The following is a 16,432-nucleotide window of genomic DNA, read 5'->3' as shown; positions in this document are numbered from 1 at the left end:
TATATCCATATTTTCACTCTGTATGTCGTGTGAGTGCACAAAAAATCCGCGAACACTATCATCCTCGCCCCGTTGCTACTCTCTTCCAATTCCAGGCTCCAACGTTCGAGCCTACCACCGCCAGAATTGTTTCTTGAAATTCCTCAGCCAACAATTCTCAATAGTTCTCTCTCATGGCGACCGTCTGCTATTTTCCGAGTTGTGTTTCTGCTTCTTCTCACAACCTCTCCTTAACGCACCATCAACAGCTTCTGCAGCCAATAAGAGATCCGCATCCGCTTCCCAAGCATTTCCAAATACGCGCTTCCGCAAATACGACGTCCAGGTTTTCTCTCAATTTATTGGATCGGTGAATTCCCGTGTTTCTTTCACTTTATGTTCTCAAATGGATGAGTCCGCCGTTCAGGAGAAGTAGAAAGCTAAAAAGCGACGCGGATCTATGCAATGACATCCGCGAATTCGTTGCCGCAGCTGGACTTCCGGAGGATCACGTTCCGTCAACCAAGGAGCTTCTGCAACACGGAAGGTTCTTTAGTCTATTTTTTTCCCACTCGCTTCTAATGGGAACTTATTTTATTTTCTTCTTCGTTGCTATCCTTTTCTTTTAACTTTATCTAGTCGTATCAACGTGTTTGCACATGGGATCTTTCATGGACTAACGGATAAGTAAGAAAAATATATTGCAGCGCTGTGAAACGGCATTTTGCTCAAGATTTTTTTAAGTATCATGAAAATCATATCACAATTACATGAACATCATGTGAAGAACTTTCTTATTTGTAGAAATTGTAAGCGAATGCTTAAAGTATGGTGAAATCAGAAGGTGAACTGGTTTAGTTGCTGAGGGACTGGTTCGATTGTGGAGGGATGAGTGTCGTATTTTTTTTTTTAATACAATTAAAACTGAACTATCAATAATAATGAGTTGGGCATGGTTTGAGTTCAATTATTGCATCATCACGGCAAGAATCTAATTTCAAAGGGAAAAAACTGTTCTATCAGTGATACTTAGGCAGATAAATAGAACACCTGGTTAATAACGATCATTCTCATTTTATTACCATTAGTTTCCTGGTTGCCACAGTGAATTATGACCTTGGTTTTGAAGAAATGCTACTTTTATAAAATATTTTTATCTTGATTTCTCTTTTTCTAACATAATCCTTATGTTTGCAGGAATGACCTAGCTAACATTGTCAGACGGAGAGGACATAAACTGCTTCGAAAGCTTCTGACAAGCTCATTAGATTCTGACATTGATGTATTTCATGCAGATAAAAACTTAGACGGCAATTTGGATGGATCAGATGATTGCAAAGATGTTTTAACAGGTCAACTAATTTTCTTCTCTATTAATGCACATTTGTTTTATAATCTTTTGTAAAACAATACTAATGAACTAGTAGAATATTATTTTATAGGGCAGAATTTGAGAGAGGGCACTACGCCTGATGACATCACAGCATCAACTGAAGTTTCTTCGGGGAACAATTCTTCCTGTTTAAATACTGACTTAGCTCCAAATGCAAGTGACTACACTTGCATCTCTAGCGAATCCTCAACTAATTCATCATCCATGGCAGAAATTGACCTAAATGAGCTCCAACATCATGCTAATGAGGTAAAGTATGTGGCTGAGGGACATTGCTCCTCAACTGAAGCATCTATTGTGGATGATGGTTGCAGTAGTTCAAGAGAAGGTCCTGATCCCACCTTTGAGAATGAAAGTTCAATAGCTGCAGAAACTTCTGGGGAATCATATATTGAGGAAAAGCCCTCTCAAAATTTGGGGTATGGTGATAAATGATGAGCAAAATGACTGGAGATACATTGTCATCCACAATTCGCTTAACAGAAAGCCAGTCCAGCACTTCTTTTGCTGATTCAGATCTTGCCACTCAGTACTGGTGTAAATTGGGATTTCCAGATGATAGCAATAATGATGTTGCTGAAAATGTACCCTCAAGCACAGATATAGAATATATATCTGGAGGCATAGAAATTGATTATTTAACTCATTCTGCTGATAATAGTTGCATAAACGTCAACTGTACATCCAATTTGTCTTTGGAGGAGAAGGTTGCAAAATTTATTCAAAGTGGAGATTTAGATCCTGTTGAAGGTACATCAAAATTTTAGTTTTAAAACACCAACATGAATTCCTAAAGTTATATCTTTGACAAAAGTATCATATGATTTGATTTTCAGTATATTGAGAAAAACAAGGAAAAACGAGAAAGTAGAAGCTGTATTATCCTTCTGTCACGTATCAGAGTAATTTTGCAGTCTTGAGATTACCACAATACCATAAATATATTGAGAAATATTTATGTTGCCTCAACTAAGACTTTTTGCTGGAGTGTTTTTGTTATAGTATCCATACTATCCGAATTAAGCTGGTCTTTGGCTCTTCATCAAATACTTACTATCTACAGAATAATCTTAAAGATCTTTGTCCTTTTGTTACCTTTGGAGATGCTTATAAATGTGACTTTTTCGTTTCAGATCATGCCTTTGGGATATTAAATGGAAATGACGGGGAGGACAGCGAAGAGGATATTGAATCAGGATCTGCTGGGGAGATGAAGAAGCACTTTAAACATGCATGTAAAGAAAATACTGCTATGTCATTTTATGGAAGCTCATCAACATCCAAGCAAGTTGTTCCGTCTGCAACAGCCAATCACCTAGTTTGGTTAGTTTTTTATGGAACTTGACTATTCAATTAATGAAATGAAACTGAGGGACTGGCCACAACTCTCTCAAACAGTAACAAGAGAGTAATACATGACAAAATTACTGATCCCTTGATGCTGCAGCTAACCCAGTTGTTCAGCTCTGAATTTCTGGAAGTTTTGCTGTGTATTATTGGGATTTACGTTTGAACTAACATTTTTCTGTGGTATTAAAATTGCATACAGTGAGGATCATTGGCAAGATGAGGATCAAACTGCTCATTTTGATGAAGTTTTTGATGTTGAGGTCATTATGCATCTTCTTAGAAATTTTGTATTGATCAATTTTTCATGACCGTAACTTTTGTTTCTTGCATATTATCATGATGCAGGCTACTAAAAGGCAAAATGAAAGTGAGATAAATAATCTCAAATTCATGCTGGTAGTTATTTTTAAGTTCCTTTTATGCTTTTGCAAATTCTTCCAATGTTTATTTAGGGCGGTTGTGAAACTTATTATATTTTAAATGCTGTTTCATGCATAGTATCAGAAGGAGTTAGAATTGTCTCAGCTGAAGGAACAGATTGAGAAGGAAAAGGTAGATGGTTTCTCTTCTTTTCTCCCTGTATATAATTTTATACTGTTCTTGGTAACCAATCCCTTATGCAAAATTGTTCTTGCATTCAGCTAGCTTTGTATGCCTTACAAACCAAGGCAGAGGAAGAAATCAACAAAGCCAGAAAACTTATCTCTGAAAAGGATGCAGAGTTACATGTTGCTGAAGAAAGTCTTTCAGGATTAAAGGAGGTACAACATCTACCTTTCTTGTGGACTTTTATTTTACTGGTGCAGTAAGGGCATTTTTCAGTAACTCGGTCATGTGGTTTACCTTTATTACCTTGTGAATGAAAATTAGATTAACTGTCTATGAAACATTTGAATTATATACCTGCTGATGGCACTATATGCCCTTATACTTCCAGGTTGGGATTGAGTTCTTTGGTGATGGTGACAATGTGGAGGTGGCTGGCAGCTTCAATGGTTGGCATCACAGAATCAAAATGGATCCTCAACCATCAACAAGTGTCATGGACTCGACTGCATCAAGGTTCTGGATATTACCTTCATCTGATTGTATGTCTCTTTCCATTGTTTGATTCCCCCTGTCTTTTGCTTGGATAACCATGTGCACAAGTTGCCACATTATTTCTAGATTTAAGAGTTAAAAACTATGCTTGTTGATGATTTTCCGTGGTCCCAAATGGTGGTTGGTCTTGTGCTAATCATAGTACCAATAGAAATTAGGCAATTGGTTAACATAGGTTCAGGGACGAAAGTATCATTTCATTGAGTTGAAACTGATTATCAGAGTTTGCCAATGCCTTTTGGGATGCAGAGCAACCCAGTTCTCTGCATATCATAAAATATGACAACATAACAACGTTAGACTACTATTTGAACCAGTTAACCTGTCTTAAAGATAATGATGATATCTTCTGATCGTTGTAATATGTCCAGGAGATCTAGACTTTGGTCAACAGTGCTGTGGCTTTATCCTGGTGTGTATGAGGTGCGTGTATATTCTACCTGTGAGGTTAAGATGCTGGTATCTTTCATATTCAGAATTGGCTATAATTAATTAGTTCAATGATGGTATAGTTTTGATAAATTTTTAGGAGGTATACTTCTTCATGCCTGAATTTGAGAACATTTCCCATTAAATGGTTGGCTTTTCAATATTCTTAAACAAATGTTAATTTTTCTTTGGCCAATTAAAGGTGCATGTATCAAGAAGCTTGTTGAGTGTGAACGCATGGAATCAAGCTTGCCTATATGCTCTAACGGAGGGTTCATTCTCTTAGCATTGTTTCAAAATGTATCTAATTGCATTCTCCAACACGCAAATCCCTAACTTCTTATCATCTCTAAAAACCCCAGATTTTACGTTTTTCCAATTTGAGCTTCCATTATTCAAATTGGGATTAAACTTTACCTTATAGAACTGGGAATCAGAAATTGAAGTGCGAGTGTGGCATTTTGGAAGTTCACCGATTAAAACGTCAAATTTGAGGTGAAGAGCATGACTATTGGCCGGTTTAAAGTTTTAGTAACTGTTTGTTGCAGATAAAATTTATTGTTGATGGCTACTGGAGAATAGATTCTCAAAGGGAGTCAGTTACAAGAGGTCATATATGCAACAATATACTGAGAGTAGATAGATAACATCTGGCTGTGGTCTCAAATCTGCTCGCAGGATAGAAGAGGTAACATCATTATCGCCATCTTGACTCCTTAAATGCAATTTAGATATTGATTATTGACAATAAACTTTAGGAATTGAGTTGTAGGTTTAAATTACAATCAAAGATCCCAATTCTGTACCACATTTTAATTGATGTATTAGTCTTGTAGATGTAGGGTGTAGTAAATTATCAAAACTGATAGTGAAGCCGTTTTTGACAATTGACAAGGGTTGGATGGGCAACTTTCACATGAACTATAGTTTTTCTTTCACATGAACTCCGCTAATGTTTATAACTGGTTCCAAGCACAAGTAAAGGAGGATGGTTGTGTTAGATCCTGAATAGCTATTGTAAAATTTTGTTGAATCTCACACCTTGTTAAGAGAGGTATAGGAAAGTCAGAGAGAATATTTATGGAAATTGTTGACTGAGACCTCTTTGTTAACGATATTTCAAAAAGCTTGGTAAATAAAAGAGTGCAATGGCATCATACGATCCTTATAGCCGGTCCTACCTGATGGGATAAGGCTTGTTGTTGTTGTTGTTTTAGACAAGAAGGAATGATCTTGATCTCAACTGTGTCTCTAATTTGGTACTAGAATGGTGTCTTAGCTCAGTTATGGATAACTATTGGTGTTATTATAGTTTGTGTTTCTGGACTGATGGAATTTTGTTCCCAAGATAATTCCATCCCTGTATAACGTTAGGTTGAAATGGTTGATATATTCACCTCCTCATTATCCAATCTACGCGAAGGTTGTGTGCTAAAGGTCCGATTAACTTATTTGTTTCGTATTGTTATAGGCTGCAGAAGAGTACAATGGTTGATTGCTGGGAATTTCTACTCAATGCCATTCAATGAACGAGTCATGTTGGACAAAATTGTGGACGGTATTGGAGCATGGAATGCAAGAGCGAGCGTAATCTAGACGAGGATGCCTTCTGGTACTATTCTGTTTGTTGTGCAAAAAATTTACGCAAATGAGATTCAGAGATCGTTGAAGACTGTACAGGTAGCTAGAAAATAGGGTGAAAATGAGTTCCTTTGTTTTTGTTTTTTCATTTTCAGTATTAATTATTATTTATCCGTTTCTTTTTGGCGATTTTAAAAGTCACAACAACCATATCAAAAATAAAGTTCATAATGCTGTGCTATGCAAATTTTTTTTTGTGGGGGCCACTGCTGTGCCATGTAAATTTATGGAGGTGGTATTCTTTCCCAAAATAGTTTCGAGGGGCACTACTCTTGGAATTACTTAATTTTATATTTTTAAGGTGCTTGTAATTAAATTTAAGCATATGTATTTTTATAGATTATTTATTCTATAGCAATTTATTGTTGTTAATATTATTAACACATTTAAATTTTTGATTTGATTGGATAAAAGTATATTATTAAATATATGATGCCAAGGGAAAAAATTTATATACCTAATTTTATATGCTTAAAGTACTTGTTTTCAATCATATCAAGATATGTGAATTTTTTATATATAATTTATTTTATAATAATCTCGTCATTAATAATATTAATATATTAAAATTTATTTGTCTTGATTTAATTGAATAAAAATATATTAAGCTTATGGGGTTAAGTATATCAGTTTTTTTTTTTTTATAATAATTACACAAGTCTTGTCCTGAAAAATATACTTGATCGTTACCGCGAGGTATGTCGGAATCCAATTGTCTATGTAAAATTATGAACATGATTCATTTCGTGCCACCCAGAAAGTATGGAGCTACATTCTCGTTTCTTTGAATAAGGGGGAGAAATAAAAAATAATTAAGCGTAATAGCATATGTAAAAATGCCTTTGATATTTCTCTTTCTTTGAATAAAGGGGAGAGGAAGGAGGGAGGGAGAAGCGGGAAGCTGGAGAAGGGATGAAAATGGTGCAGAGAGAGAGAGAGAGAGAGAGAGAGGTGCTTCAGGTTGAAGAAGAAGATCAAAAGTTGCAATGTCCACGTAGCTTAGGTTGGAAAGAAGGGAAAAGAAAAATTTAATCAATAAAAAATGACATGAACTTACACATGGCAGCTAGGAAACATTTGAATCTGTTAACCTAGGGCAACATTATACTTGAAAAAAAATATGTCAAGGTGCAATTACATCAAAAGAATAGTGTAGGATATGGAGTGTGTTTGGAGAGAAATATCAATGACATTTTTGTATCTTAACCCTACTTATGCCTCTTATACAGCCAACTTCCATGCTCTGGTACATCTCTTAAAATAATTAAAGTTTTACATTCTAAAAGTTTAGGTGAATGATACAGAGTTGAAGGCCTATTATGAGTGTATTTAAATTTCAGTTGAGTATAATTGATTATAAAAAAATTAATTGATATAATTGATTTTAATTTTTAAATATAATTAATTATGTTATGTAGTATATAATTGATTAATAATAAGATAGATTTTAACCAAATTTAAAAAGTAGAATTGGAAATTAGGTAAAACTATAATTTTGTAAAAAATATATCCAAACACCATATTATATGTTAGAATTAATTACGAATTTAAAATTATGTTTCAAAAAAAAAAGTCCAAACACTCATTATATATGCCAAATTCAATTACAAACTCAAAATAATAATTTTTTTAAAAAATATCCAAACACGTCCATACATGCCAACATCAATTATGAACTTAAGATCATCTATATTTCATAAACTACTATTACTTGCTTTTTAATTCAATTGTTCAATTATACATTTCTAAAAATTTATTCAAAAATCATATAAATTATTTTGTAAATAACATTTTTTAATTCATAATTAATTTTAACAAAGTAAAAGGTGATGAGCTATTTTAAAAAAAATTATAATTTTAAATTCATAATTATTTTTAGCATGTATAATAGATATTTAAATATTTTTAAAATATAATTTTGAATTTATAATTAATTTTAATGTATAATATGAATATTTATATATATTTTTATAAAATTATAGTTTTGACCTTCAAGATTGATTCTAAATGTCACCTAAGCACAAAGATTGGGCTGGACCGAGGAGCGTGTTGAAACCACGTGGAAACCTGGAAAGGTGTATTTTGCTTGTAGGCGTGTCTCTTTCCTCACCGCTCCACACTCGTCTTTCTCTATTGCGAGCCTTTCCACCTTCACTAGCTAGGATCCCTTTGCGGTCCTCAACTAAGCTCGGGAACCACCTGCACATATCCTCTTTTTGCTGCATTCTTTGTTCACTCATGGCGATGGTTAGTGCTTCTGCTGCTTGTATTAGTCTAAGAATTCAACATCCTCTATTGCCATCATCATTTCTCAAGGTGCCGTCTCAATCCAATTGTTCCTTGGCATTAGCTCCTGCGACCACAAGAACTAGAAGACCTCTTCACAGCAAGTGTTTTGTGGTAAAGGAGGAATTTCCCGAGCCTGTTGGCCAGGCCGAGGAAGGAGTAGAGTTGAGGGAGAACAGCGAAACTCTTCTCTACTCTTTCTCTCCCCTGCCATTGTTGTACGCCGCTGCACTGCTACCTGGAGGTATTTTGATTGTCTCTGTTATTCTGTAAAATTTAAGTTAATCTGATGCCTGCTTGGTTCAGTTTGGCTGAGAATGCCAAAGATGAGAGTACGGTATAAATATAATATTACTTTGTTATGATAAGTCCAATGTTAACAGCTGGGGCTGTGCGATCTGTATTTGGGCCTTTTGTTGAGCTTGTCAAATCATGGAATCTCCCAGATTGGCTCGTGCATTGGGGTCACCCTGCCAACATGGTATTTCTACAGGCTCTTAACTACTGTAGAAACTTTAAATCTTTCTGATTACCACAAATTTCACAACAATCTTTTCCACGCTAATTCACTTGCAGGCAGTTGTGCTCTTTGCCATGGGTGGCTATGGAACTTATCTAGGTTTCCGTATACGTTATTCTGATGATGTGGTAAGATATCTGATGCCAGTTTTGCCACATCTGAGTTCTGTTTTCCGTCATTGTTGCCGTGTGATCTCAATTAGCTCGAACTATTTGGTTTTTATTTTCTTGAATAATTTCAGGACGAGAAGGCTAAGGCCAAGGACTTACACCCAAAGCTTTTAGGTGGTATGTTTATCTTCTTTGCGCTAGGTGCTACTGGTGGAATAACGTCTTTGCTAACGTCAGATAAACCTATCTTTGAGAGGTAGTCGGCAAATATTGTTTCCTTTACTTTAGTCATGGTTGATATTAATATTACTGATTGTTCGTTGGTTCAAAGTTGTCGTTTCAGATTTTTTTTTTTTTTGAATTCACCTCCACACACACACACACACAAGCTTATCTTTCAAAGTACATAATCATCATGTCATCTCATGTAGTTGTTTATTTTTCCGTATGTAGTCCTCATGCTGTTACAGGCGTCACTGGCCTTGCTCTGTTGACAATACAAACTATATTGCCTTCACTATTTGAGGTAATTGCTATTTTCTGGTATCGCTGTTATCATTTCCAAGAACCAAATCGTCATCCAATGAGAATGTGAGAGCAGCTAACGTGCATCTAATATGCAGGGGAATCCTGCCCTAAGGAATGTTCACGGTATCTTGGGTAGCGGTATCATGACGCTCTTTCTTATTCATGCTGCTCTGGGACTTCAATTAGGCCTTAGTTACTAATTGTAACACGGATTGATCCTGCATTAGTATTCTGAGCGATTATTCTTTTTTTTTTCATTATGGTGTACATTCTTTCCTGGACGTGGCTCTTAACTTCAATCTGAAATGAGACCCCCAAGTACGAGGATGGTTGATTCTCCTCTAACATTTTGTTTAAATTGAAGCCAACCTTGTTTACATATCTATACATTCAATGATAAATAATCATCCTTCATGCGGTTTCGTCTCAGGAATAAAATTCGGGTACATTATATGGTTGAATTAGATTCCGATCGCAGTTTCTGAGTTGTCGGGTCAACTCGTAGTTAAGAACTTATTATTCGTTAATGATCAGGTGAACAACCAATAGAGTCCAGAGATAAAAAATAGTATATATAAATGGTACAAATTTGTTCCTGGCCTGTGCTTTTGTATGCTGCATTGCTCCCGGCATATTTTATGTCGTGTTTGACTATCTGCCGTCATGTAATAGTATAGTAAATGGCGGAGTCATTTGATAATTAACATTAGCAATGCTGCAGATATATAATTATAATAGCCATTATCTTGGATCGGACGTGGAAGGGCATATGTACGAGTTTGAAAAAGAAGACCAGACGGATCGCACGAGATGTCATGTGACTGAGAATAAAGATAAAAGCAGCAAAACACAAACCACAAAAGGCAGAGGGAGCGAGTCATGCGTCGGTTTTCTCTCCCTTCCAAATCTTTTAAGTTATATATATTCACATACAAAACTATTACCCCTCCCTCTTGTTCTAATTCCTCACGTTTCGCACTCTCTGTCTTGATCAAAATCACTCGGTACGTACCTCACCCCCCCACCCCCCTCTTCGCCATATTCTAGTTTCTTAATTCAACCTATCATATCCAAAGTGCATCGTTGTCATGATATTTGGGATTTAGATCTCCATAATTCAATATATCATATCCAAAATGCATCTTTGTCCTGATATTTTGGATTTAGATCTCCATTATCTCTTGTCTGTAAAATCCAATTCTCCGTATTCTATTAACTTGTAGGTCTAGCATTTTTTTTTTTAATTCTTTCGGAATATTCTCTTCTTCCTAGTTCTTGTTTCATCTGCATTGTCGATGTCAATTTGTACATGCCGCTTAGATTTCCTATGCTTGTAGTTAGTTGCAACGTGCAGATCTAGCTTATATCTAGCTTATCTATTATCTACTTGTGTTGTTTGTGAATATCACAATTTTATATGGGGACCCTGAAACCGTGATGACAAATATTAGAGCCTCAATTCATAATTACAAATTGCATAAATAAAACAGTTATTTTTCAGTTTCTTTTTTATATTAATTATAATTCAATTACTTATAAAAGTTTAATAAATACTTCATAACTTTTTCGCTTTTATATTTTATCAATAAAATCTCTAAATTAGAAAATTAGCAATTCTTTTCTGATTTTTTCGCCAAGAGGTTGTATTGACTACTGAATGGAAAGTTGGTAATGTCTAAACTTATCTGTATATTCATCAATCCTTTCATTGTAGCTATTTTTTGTAAAGAGGTAATATTGTTAAAATGTTACAAGTGATTTTTTAAATTTGTTGCAAGTAACGTCTTGTATAAATATAATAATTCGTGTTATCATATTTTGTTGCTTTCATTTTAAAATTCAATTTTACTTGGTTTTATTTCAATATAAATTTAGCTTTTGTGGCCTTTGATTACAAAATCGATTATAGTTGGAGCTGCTGCTTTTGTGATCATTTGATACTTCGATATTCTATGTTCTGTTTTATCGATCATATTATAACCGGATCAAATAGGCGACTGATATAAATTCTGTCCCCTTTTTGTTTTGGCACACTCAGAGATGGACACCTTCCTTTTCACCTCTGAATCAGTAAACGAAGGCCACCCTGACAAGATCTGCGATCAGGTCTCAGATGCCATCCTAGATGCTTGCCTGGAGCAAGACCCGGAGAGCAAAGTTGCATGCGAGACCTGTACAAAAACTAACATGGTAATGGTGTTTGGTGAGATTACAACCAAGGCTAAAGTGGATTATGAGAAAATAGTTCGTGACACTTGCAGAGGCATTGGATTCGTATCAGCTGATGTTGGGCTTGACGCCGATAGATGCAAAGTTCTTGTCAACATCGAGCAGCAGAGCCCTGATATAGCTCAAGGAGTTCATGGTCACATGACCAAAAAACCTGAGGAAATTGGAGCTGGTGACCAAGGTCACATGTTTGGCTACGCCACAGATGAAACACCTGAGCTAATGCCACTTACTCATGTTCTTGCAACCAAACTGGGTGCCAAGCTCACAGAGGTCAGAAAGAACAAAACATGCCCGTGGCTGAGGCCCGATGGTAAAACCCAAGTGACTGTTGAGTACAGGAATGATAATGGAGCCATGGTTCCTATCCGCGTGCACACTGTGCTCATCTCAACTCAACATGATGAGAGTGTCACGAATGAGAAGATCGCTGCAGATTTGAAAGAGCATGTAATCAAACCTGTGATCCCGGCTGAATATCTTGACGACAAAACTATCTTCCACCTCAACCCCTCTGGTCGATTTGTGATAGGTGGCCCTCACGGAGATGCAGGACTCACCGGCAGGAAGATTATCATTGATACCTATGGCGGGTGGGGTGCACATGGTGGAGGTGCCTTCTCCGGCAAGGATCCGACTAAGGTTGATCGGAGTGGTGCATACATAGTTAGGCAGGCAGCGAAGAGTGTGGTGGCTTCTGGGCTTGCCCGACGCTGCATAGTGCAGGTTTCTTATGCAATTGGAGTGCCAGAACCACTGTCTGTTTTTGTGGACACTTACAAAACTGGAAAGATACCAGATCATGATATCTTGGCTCTGATTAAGGAGAATTTTGACTTTAGGCCAGGAATGATTTCCATCAATCTTGACCTCAAACGAGGAGGCAAATTCAGGTTCCAGAAAACTGCTGCTTATGGTCACTTTGGAAGAGACGACCCCGATTTCACTTGGGAGACCGTGAAGCTGCTTAAGCCCGAAGCTTGAGGTAGCCATGGCATTTTCACAGGCGGTTAAAATGGTAGCCATCTTTTGGTTTTGTATTTAGGGGGAAAAGAAATAAAGGAGCTTCAGTGCGTGCATCGATTCATGAAGACACATTACCCAGCTTTGATGAGAAATTGAAGCAGAGACAAATACTTGGCTTTCGCACAATAGGAGCTTGTAGAATTAGTTGGTTTTTGTTTTTACCCCTTTAAAGTTTCTTTGCTGTACCGATCATTTTTATCCTCTTTTAAGCCATTGATTGTTGTGCAAACTTTGAGTGATTCTAGTGATACCATTTATATGACTTTTCCAAATTCCAATTCACCACTTACATGACGCATAATGAGAGAAATTGCCAACAAATTCTCCACTGACAGAAGATTAAAGAATTGTGACAATAATCTTCAGAAAAAGCTGCTTCTTCTAATCACAGTTTAAATGATACAAACAAATATGTTGTAGAACGACTGTCTTATTTTTTTACGAGTGCAACCACAGGCGATCATGCAATCTCTCCTCTCCAGCACCAAACATCTCATCGACCTTTTCACCATCTCGGAAGAATTGGAAGGTCGGGGTGTATCGAATGTGTTGAGTTGTTTCCGGGCATTCATCAATATCCGCGTATATGAAAGAAAGCTTCGGGAAATTATTGCTCAGTCTACAGAAAGCAGGCAGGATTTGACTGCACACGCGACACCTACAAGAAGGGCGTAACTATGAGCATCAGCAATCGTGTTTTTCTGCATCCCATGATGCAAATAATAACATGTTCAAGAAATTATTGCTAGACCCATTTTACTGTAACTTCCTAACATTATGTATCCCCATCTTCAGCAAGAACCGACTAGAGTTCCATGAAACCACCATGGTTCAAATGTTCAAAGAGTTCCAACATCAAACACCTTGTGCTCATTCTTAAACACGCAGAATAAACGGATTCACAAATTGGGAAGATGCAAAGGAAACAAAACGTTGGTAAAAGAAATAATCAGAGACGTACCAAGACGCGCCATAATTGATAACAGCCTGCAAAGAATTTGGCAACAGAGAAATCAATGCCACGCATAAAACTAGAGGTTTTCCTAAAAAATACGAGAAAGGAAGAAAAAGGAGTCGACGGTTACAGGAGTTTTGGAGGATTTGATGTGAAGAAGAAAGTCGGTGAGTTGTTGGTCGGTGGAAGCGATTTTCAAGTTGCCGCGAGGATCGAGGGGTAAATCTGAAGCAGTGCCGTTATTATTCAAACCTTCCTTACTCTCTTCGCTGCCCCTTTCCATTGTTTGGACTTTGGACAACACTAGTAGGATTCCAGGTTCGAGGTTGCTGGCTCAAGCAGCCACATATTCCCTCTAATCCCCCAATAAAGTAAAATAAATTACTTGATTTTAAATTAACATTATTTTTTTAATATTTATTTTTATTTAATAAAATACATTATTTTACAATAAATATAAAATAATTTATTTATTAAAAATATTAAAAATAATATAATGATTATATCTCGAAATATTTAAAATATCTCATATTTTTAATTTCTAAAAAGAATGCATCCTTAGATTCGATTTCAGTGCGAGGGCCCCAAATGGCTAACGCTACGTGGCACAATTATTGGCGTTCGATTAAATTGGCATAGTGATTTGCTGAAATGAAAAAATTACAGAATCAAGCTTTCAGATTGAGGCCTCGATAATGAGAGAGGTCTTTTAGGTTGGAGAGAGATTTCTTCCTCTCGACCACGATATCAAGATCGAGTTGATAAGAACATGTAAAAGTGTACAAAATCAAACTGAAGCATGAACAGAGAAGCAAGAACCTAGGAGCGAAAGTCAAAACTTAATGTCGTCACGATTGGACAAAACAGCTTTGGCATTTCAGCCAAAATTTCATAATACTATTGGAAAAAGCTTCACAAAGCAAGTTCCCTAGGATATTTTGTTTGGATATGTCTGTTGGGATGTATGGTGTGACAAGTGTAAGAAGGCGTCCACTAATGAGGAGGAGGAATGAATAGGCACGGCCATAGCGACTTTGTACAAAGCAAATCATGATCTACAACTAGTTAGATCATCTTTTCCTTCAAAGAAACAAGTAGGTTTTATAAATTATTGATGGAGCAAACCTGATGTTGGATATGTAAGATTAGATGTGGATGGTTCAGTAGTAAATGGAATAGGAAAATGTTGTTTAAGATTGTAATGCTAATTGAGTGAGTGGCTTTAACGTCTGTATTAACTTTTATCTTGTTCTTGTAACTAAGTTGCTTGAAATTATTTATGAGCTTCAATTTTGTTGAGATATGGGTTTGCAGAAAGTTAAAGTGTTTATTGACTATATTGATGCGATGAACCTCATTCTCAAATGTCATTAGGATTATCACCCGTACATGAATATTATCACATAGGCTCATTTTGTGATCTAACAAAACTAGATATATCTTTGAATCTCATGTTTAGGGTGGTTAATTATGATGCTCACTTTTTGACTAAATTTGCCATAAATAAAATAGGTGAGTTTTAACCTTTCAATCAACCTTCACCTTTTTATTTGCTACTTTCATGACTTGCTTTTGTAATTCAAAAAAAAAAAAGAAAAAAGAAAAAAAAAGACGTTGCATTGAAATGGGTACCAGACCCGAGGTGTACGAGAAAAGGACAAGAAAGCAAGGATTGGCCGCAAGCGAAAGCTACCAATTGCTTATGTCGTAAGTCCTAACGACGCATGCACCGTTGATGACATCTCTTGGCTTTGGTATTGCCACGTCGGGAAGACACTGAGGCATGATGAATTAATCCTCGAACGGGACCCACTTTCTAATCGGGTCGGTCATCTACTTTCCAAACATCTCGAATTATTTGCACTTGACATTTTTGGCCTAGCAAACAAAAAAAAAAAAAAGCAGCTTTAGGCACAGACATTTAATTTACAAATTATAAAAATAACTCAAATGTTGATTAATAAATTACCTGTCGAGTAAATAAATCTTTCACATTTAGTTTTTTTTTATATAATCACGTTTAAGCTACAATAATAAATCTATTTTGCAATCTTCTTGACCAAAGCCCAAAACGATTGATTCTAATATGAACTGATTTAATCACAATTATAGAGATGTTCTAATGACAATTTTTTTACTATATATTCAAATGTATTTGACTTTCAAACAAACTCAAGGGCATATTTGGTTGGAGGAGAGATGTCTCACTCCCTCATTTGATTTAAAAAATTTGGAGGAGAGGGGAGTCAAAATGTCCCCTCCCCTTCCCTTCTTTCATTTTGGCCTCCTTCAAATTGAGAATTTTTGAAGAGGAGCCAAAATTTTTAACTATTTTAGCTTCATCCAATTTTTTATATTTCATATATGTCCTAAGCCCAAAAAAAATTGAAAAAAAAAAACTTTTTTTCATTCAAGTGTGTAATTTCTCCTGCTAACTGTTTCCCATTCACAACCCTAATAATTTTCTTTCTTTCTTTTCATTTTTTTTAATATCTCCCTTATATATACATTTTTTAACTTTTCTATCACTCATAACTTTTATAATGTTCCTTATTGAAAGCTTTTTATGATGTGAGTCTGACATAAGAAAAAGACTTTGTTGCCAATGGCCAACATATATAATATTTTTCATTAAAATTTTTCATAAGGCATTACTTTTTTTATATAATTGTTGATGAAGGTTACTTATGTGGGCAGAAAAAGTAAGAAAAAGTTAAAAAAATTAATAAGATGTTTTTTTAAAATAATATACATATAAAATTGATTTGTACAAGAAGAAGTTAAATAAATAAAAATTTTTTGCATAAGAATATAATGATAACTTAATTATTATCTCCCCTCCCCTCATCTCCCTTTCCAAACAAAATAAATGATCATTAAAAATT

General features: G+C 35.7%; 4 protein-coding genes across 5 annotated transcripts; 3 read left to right on the top strand and 1 right to left on the bottom strand.

The window, feature by feature from the left end:
- Positions 1 to 6,267, top strand: LOC129304801 (protein PTST homolog 3, chloroplastic). Its single transcript, XM_054944599.1, is given in 14 exon segments — positions 1 to 325; positions 407 to 526; positions 1,177 to 1,331; positions 1,422 to 1,802; positions 1,805 to 2,122; positions 2,506 to 2,695; positions 2,922 to 2,982; positions 3,068 to 3,118; positions 3,221 to 3,274; positions 3,364 to 3,483; positions 3,660 to 3,784; positions 4,195 to 4,246; positions 4,801 to 4,940; positions 5,724 to 6,267. Coding segments are annotated over 13 exon segments (1,878 nt in total). The 5' UTR covers positions 1 to 173; the 3' UTR covers positions 4,900 to 4,940; positions 5,724 to 6,267.
- Positions 6,268 to 7,948: 1,681 nt separating this feature from the next.
- LOC129304799 (uncharacterized) lies at positions 7,949 to 9,695 on the top strand. Its single transcript, XM_054944597.1, has 6 exons — positions 7,949 to 8,423; positions 8,563 to 8,660; positions 8,756 to 8,827; positions 8,941 to 9,065; positions 9,263 to 9,335; positions 9,433 to 9,695. Exons 1-6 carry the CDS (start codon positions 8,132 to 8,134, stop codon positions 9,535 to 9,537), a joined length of 765 nt encoding a protein of 254 aa, XP_054800572.1. The 5' UTR covers positions 7,949 to 8,131; the 3' UTR covers positions 9,538 to 9,695.
- Positions 9,696 to 9,843: 148 nt separating this feature from the next.
- On the top strand, positions 9,844 to 12,874 carry LOC129304797 (S-adenosylmethionine synthase 1). 2 transcript variants are annotated; one of them, XM_054944595.1, is made up of 2 exons: positions 9,844 to 10,220; positions 11,376 to 12,874. In XM_054944595.1, exons 1-2 carry the CDS (start codon positions 10,217 to 10,219, stop codon positions 12,548 to 12,550), a joined length of 1,179 nt encoding a protein of 392 aa, XP_054800570.1. In that variant the 5' UTR covers positions 9,844 to 10,216; the 3' UTR covers positions 12,551 to 12,874. The 2 variants fall into 2 exon arrangements, with proteins under 2 accessions (XP_054800570.1, XP_054800571.1); XM_054944596.1 differs by having other exon boundaries at positions 9,844 to 10,341.
- LOC129304800 (thioredoxin-like 3-3) lies at positions 12,841 to 13,895 on the bottom strand. Its single transcript, XM_054944598.1, has 3 exons — positions 13,678 to 13,895; positions 13,554 to 13,579; positions 12,841 to 13,250 (listed from the first exon to the last, which is right to left on the bottom strand). Exons 1-3 carry the CDS (start codon positions 13,828 to 13,830, stop codon positions 13,031 to 13,033), a joined length of 399 nt encoding a protein of 132 aa, XP_054800573.1. The 5' UTR covers positions 13,831 to 13,895; the 3' UTR covers positions 12,841 to 13,030.
- Between the last annotated feature and the right edge of the window lie 2,537 nt (positions 13,896 to 16,432).

The sequence above is a fragment of the Prosopis cineraria genome, unplaced genomic scaffold, assembly GCF_029017545.1.
Source record: "Prosopis cineraria cultivar Desert tree isolate PC_DT_omini unplaced genomic scaffold, ASM2901754v1 PC3, whole genome shotgun sequence".
NCBI classification, from domain to species: Eukaryota; Viridiplantae; Streptophyta; class Magnoliopsida; order Fabales; family Fabaceae; genus Prosopis; species Prosopis cineraria.
Note: the sequence above shows the minus strand (reverse complement) of the source record. Positions and strands in the feature narration are given on the sequence as shown.

What these genes read in the sequence shown, in the direction of transcription:
- LOC129304799 (XM_054944597.1), top strand. Translation starts at nt 8,132, where the DNA reads ATGGCGATGGTTAGTGCTTCTGCTGCTTGTATTAGTCTAAGAATTCAA. An exon ending in CGCTGCACTGCTACCTGGAG is followed by an intron (nt 8,424 to 8,562) that starts GTATTTTGATTG and finishes CAATGTTAACAG; the next exon opens with CTGGGGCTGTGCGATCTGTA. An exon ending in GGGGTCACCCTGCCAACATG is followed by an intron (nt 8,661 to 8,755) that starts GTATTTCTACAG and finishes ATTCACTTGCAG; the next exon opens with GCAGTTGTGCTCTTTGCCAT.
- LOC129304800 (XM_054944598.1), bottom strand. Translation starts at nt 13,830, where the DNA reads ATGGAAAGGGGCAGCGAAGAGAGTAAGGAAGGTTTGAATAATAACGGC. An exon ending in TCAAATCCTCCAAAACTCCT is followed by an intron (nt 13,580 to 13,677) that starts GTAACCGTCGAC and finishes AATTCTTTGCAG; the next exon opens with GCTGTTATCAATTATGGCGC. An exon ending in ATCAATTATGGCGCGTCTTG is followed by an intron (nt 13,251 to 13,553) that starts GTACGTCTCTGA and finishes CCCTTCTTGTAG; the next exon opens with GTGTCGCGTGTGCAGTCAAA.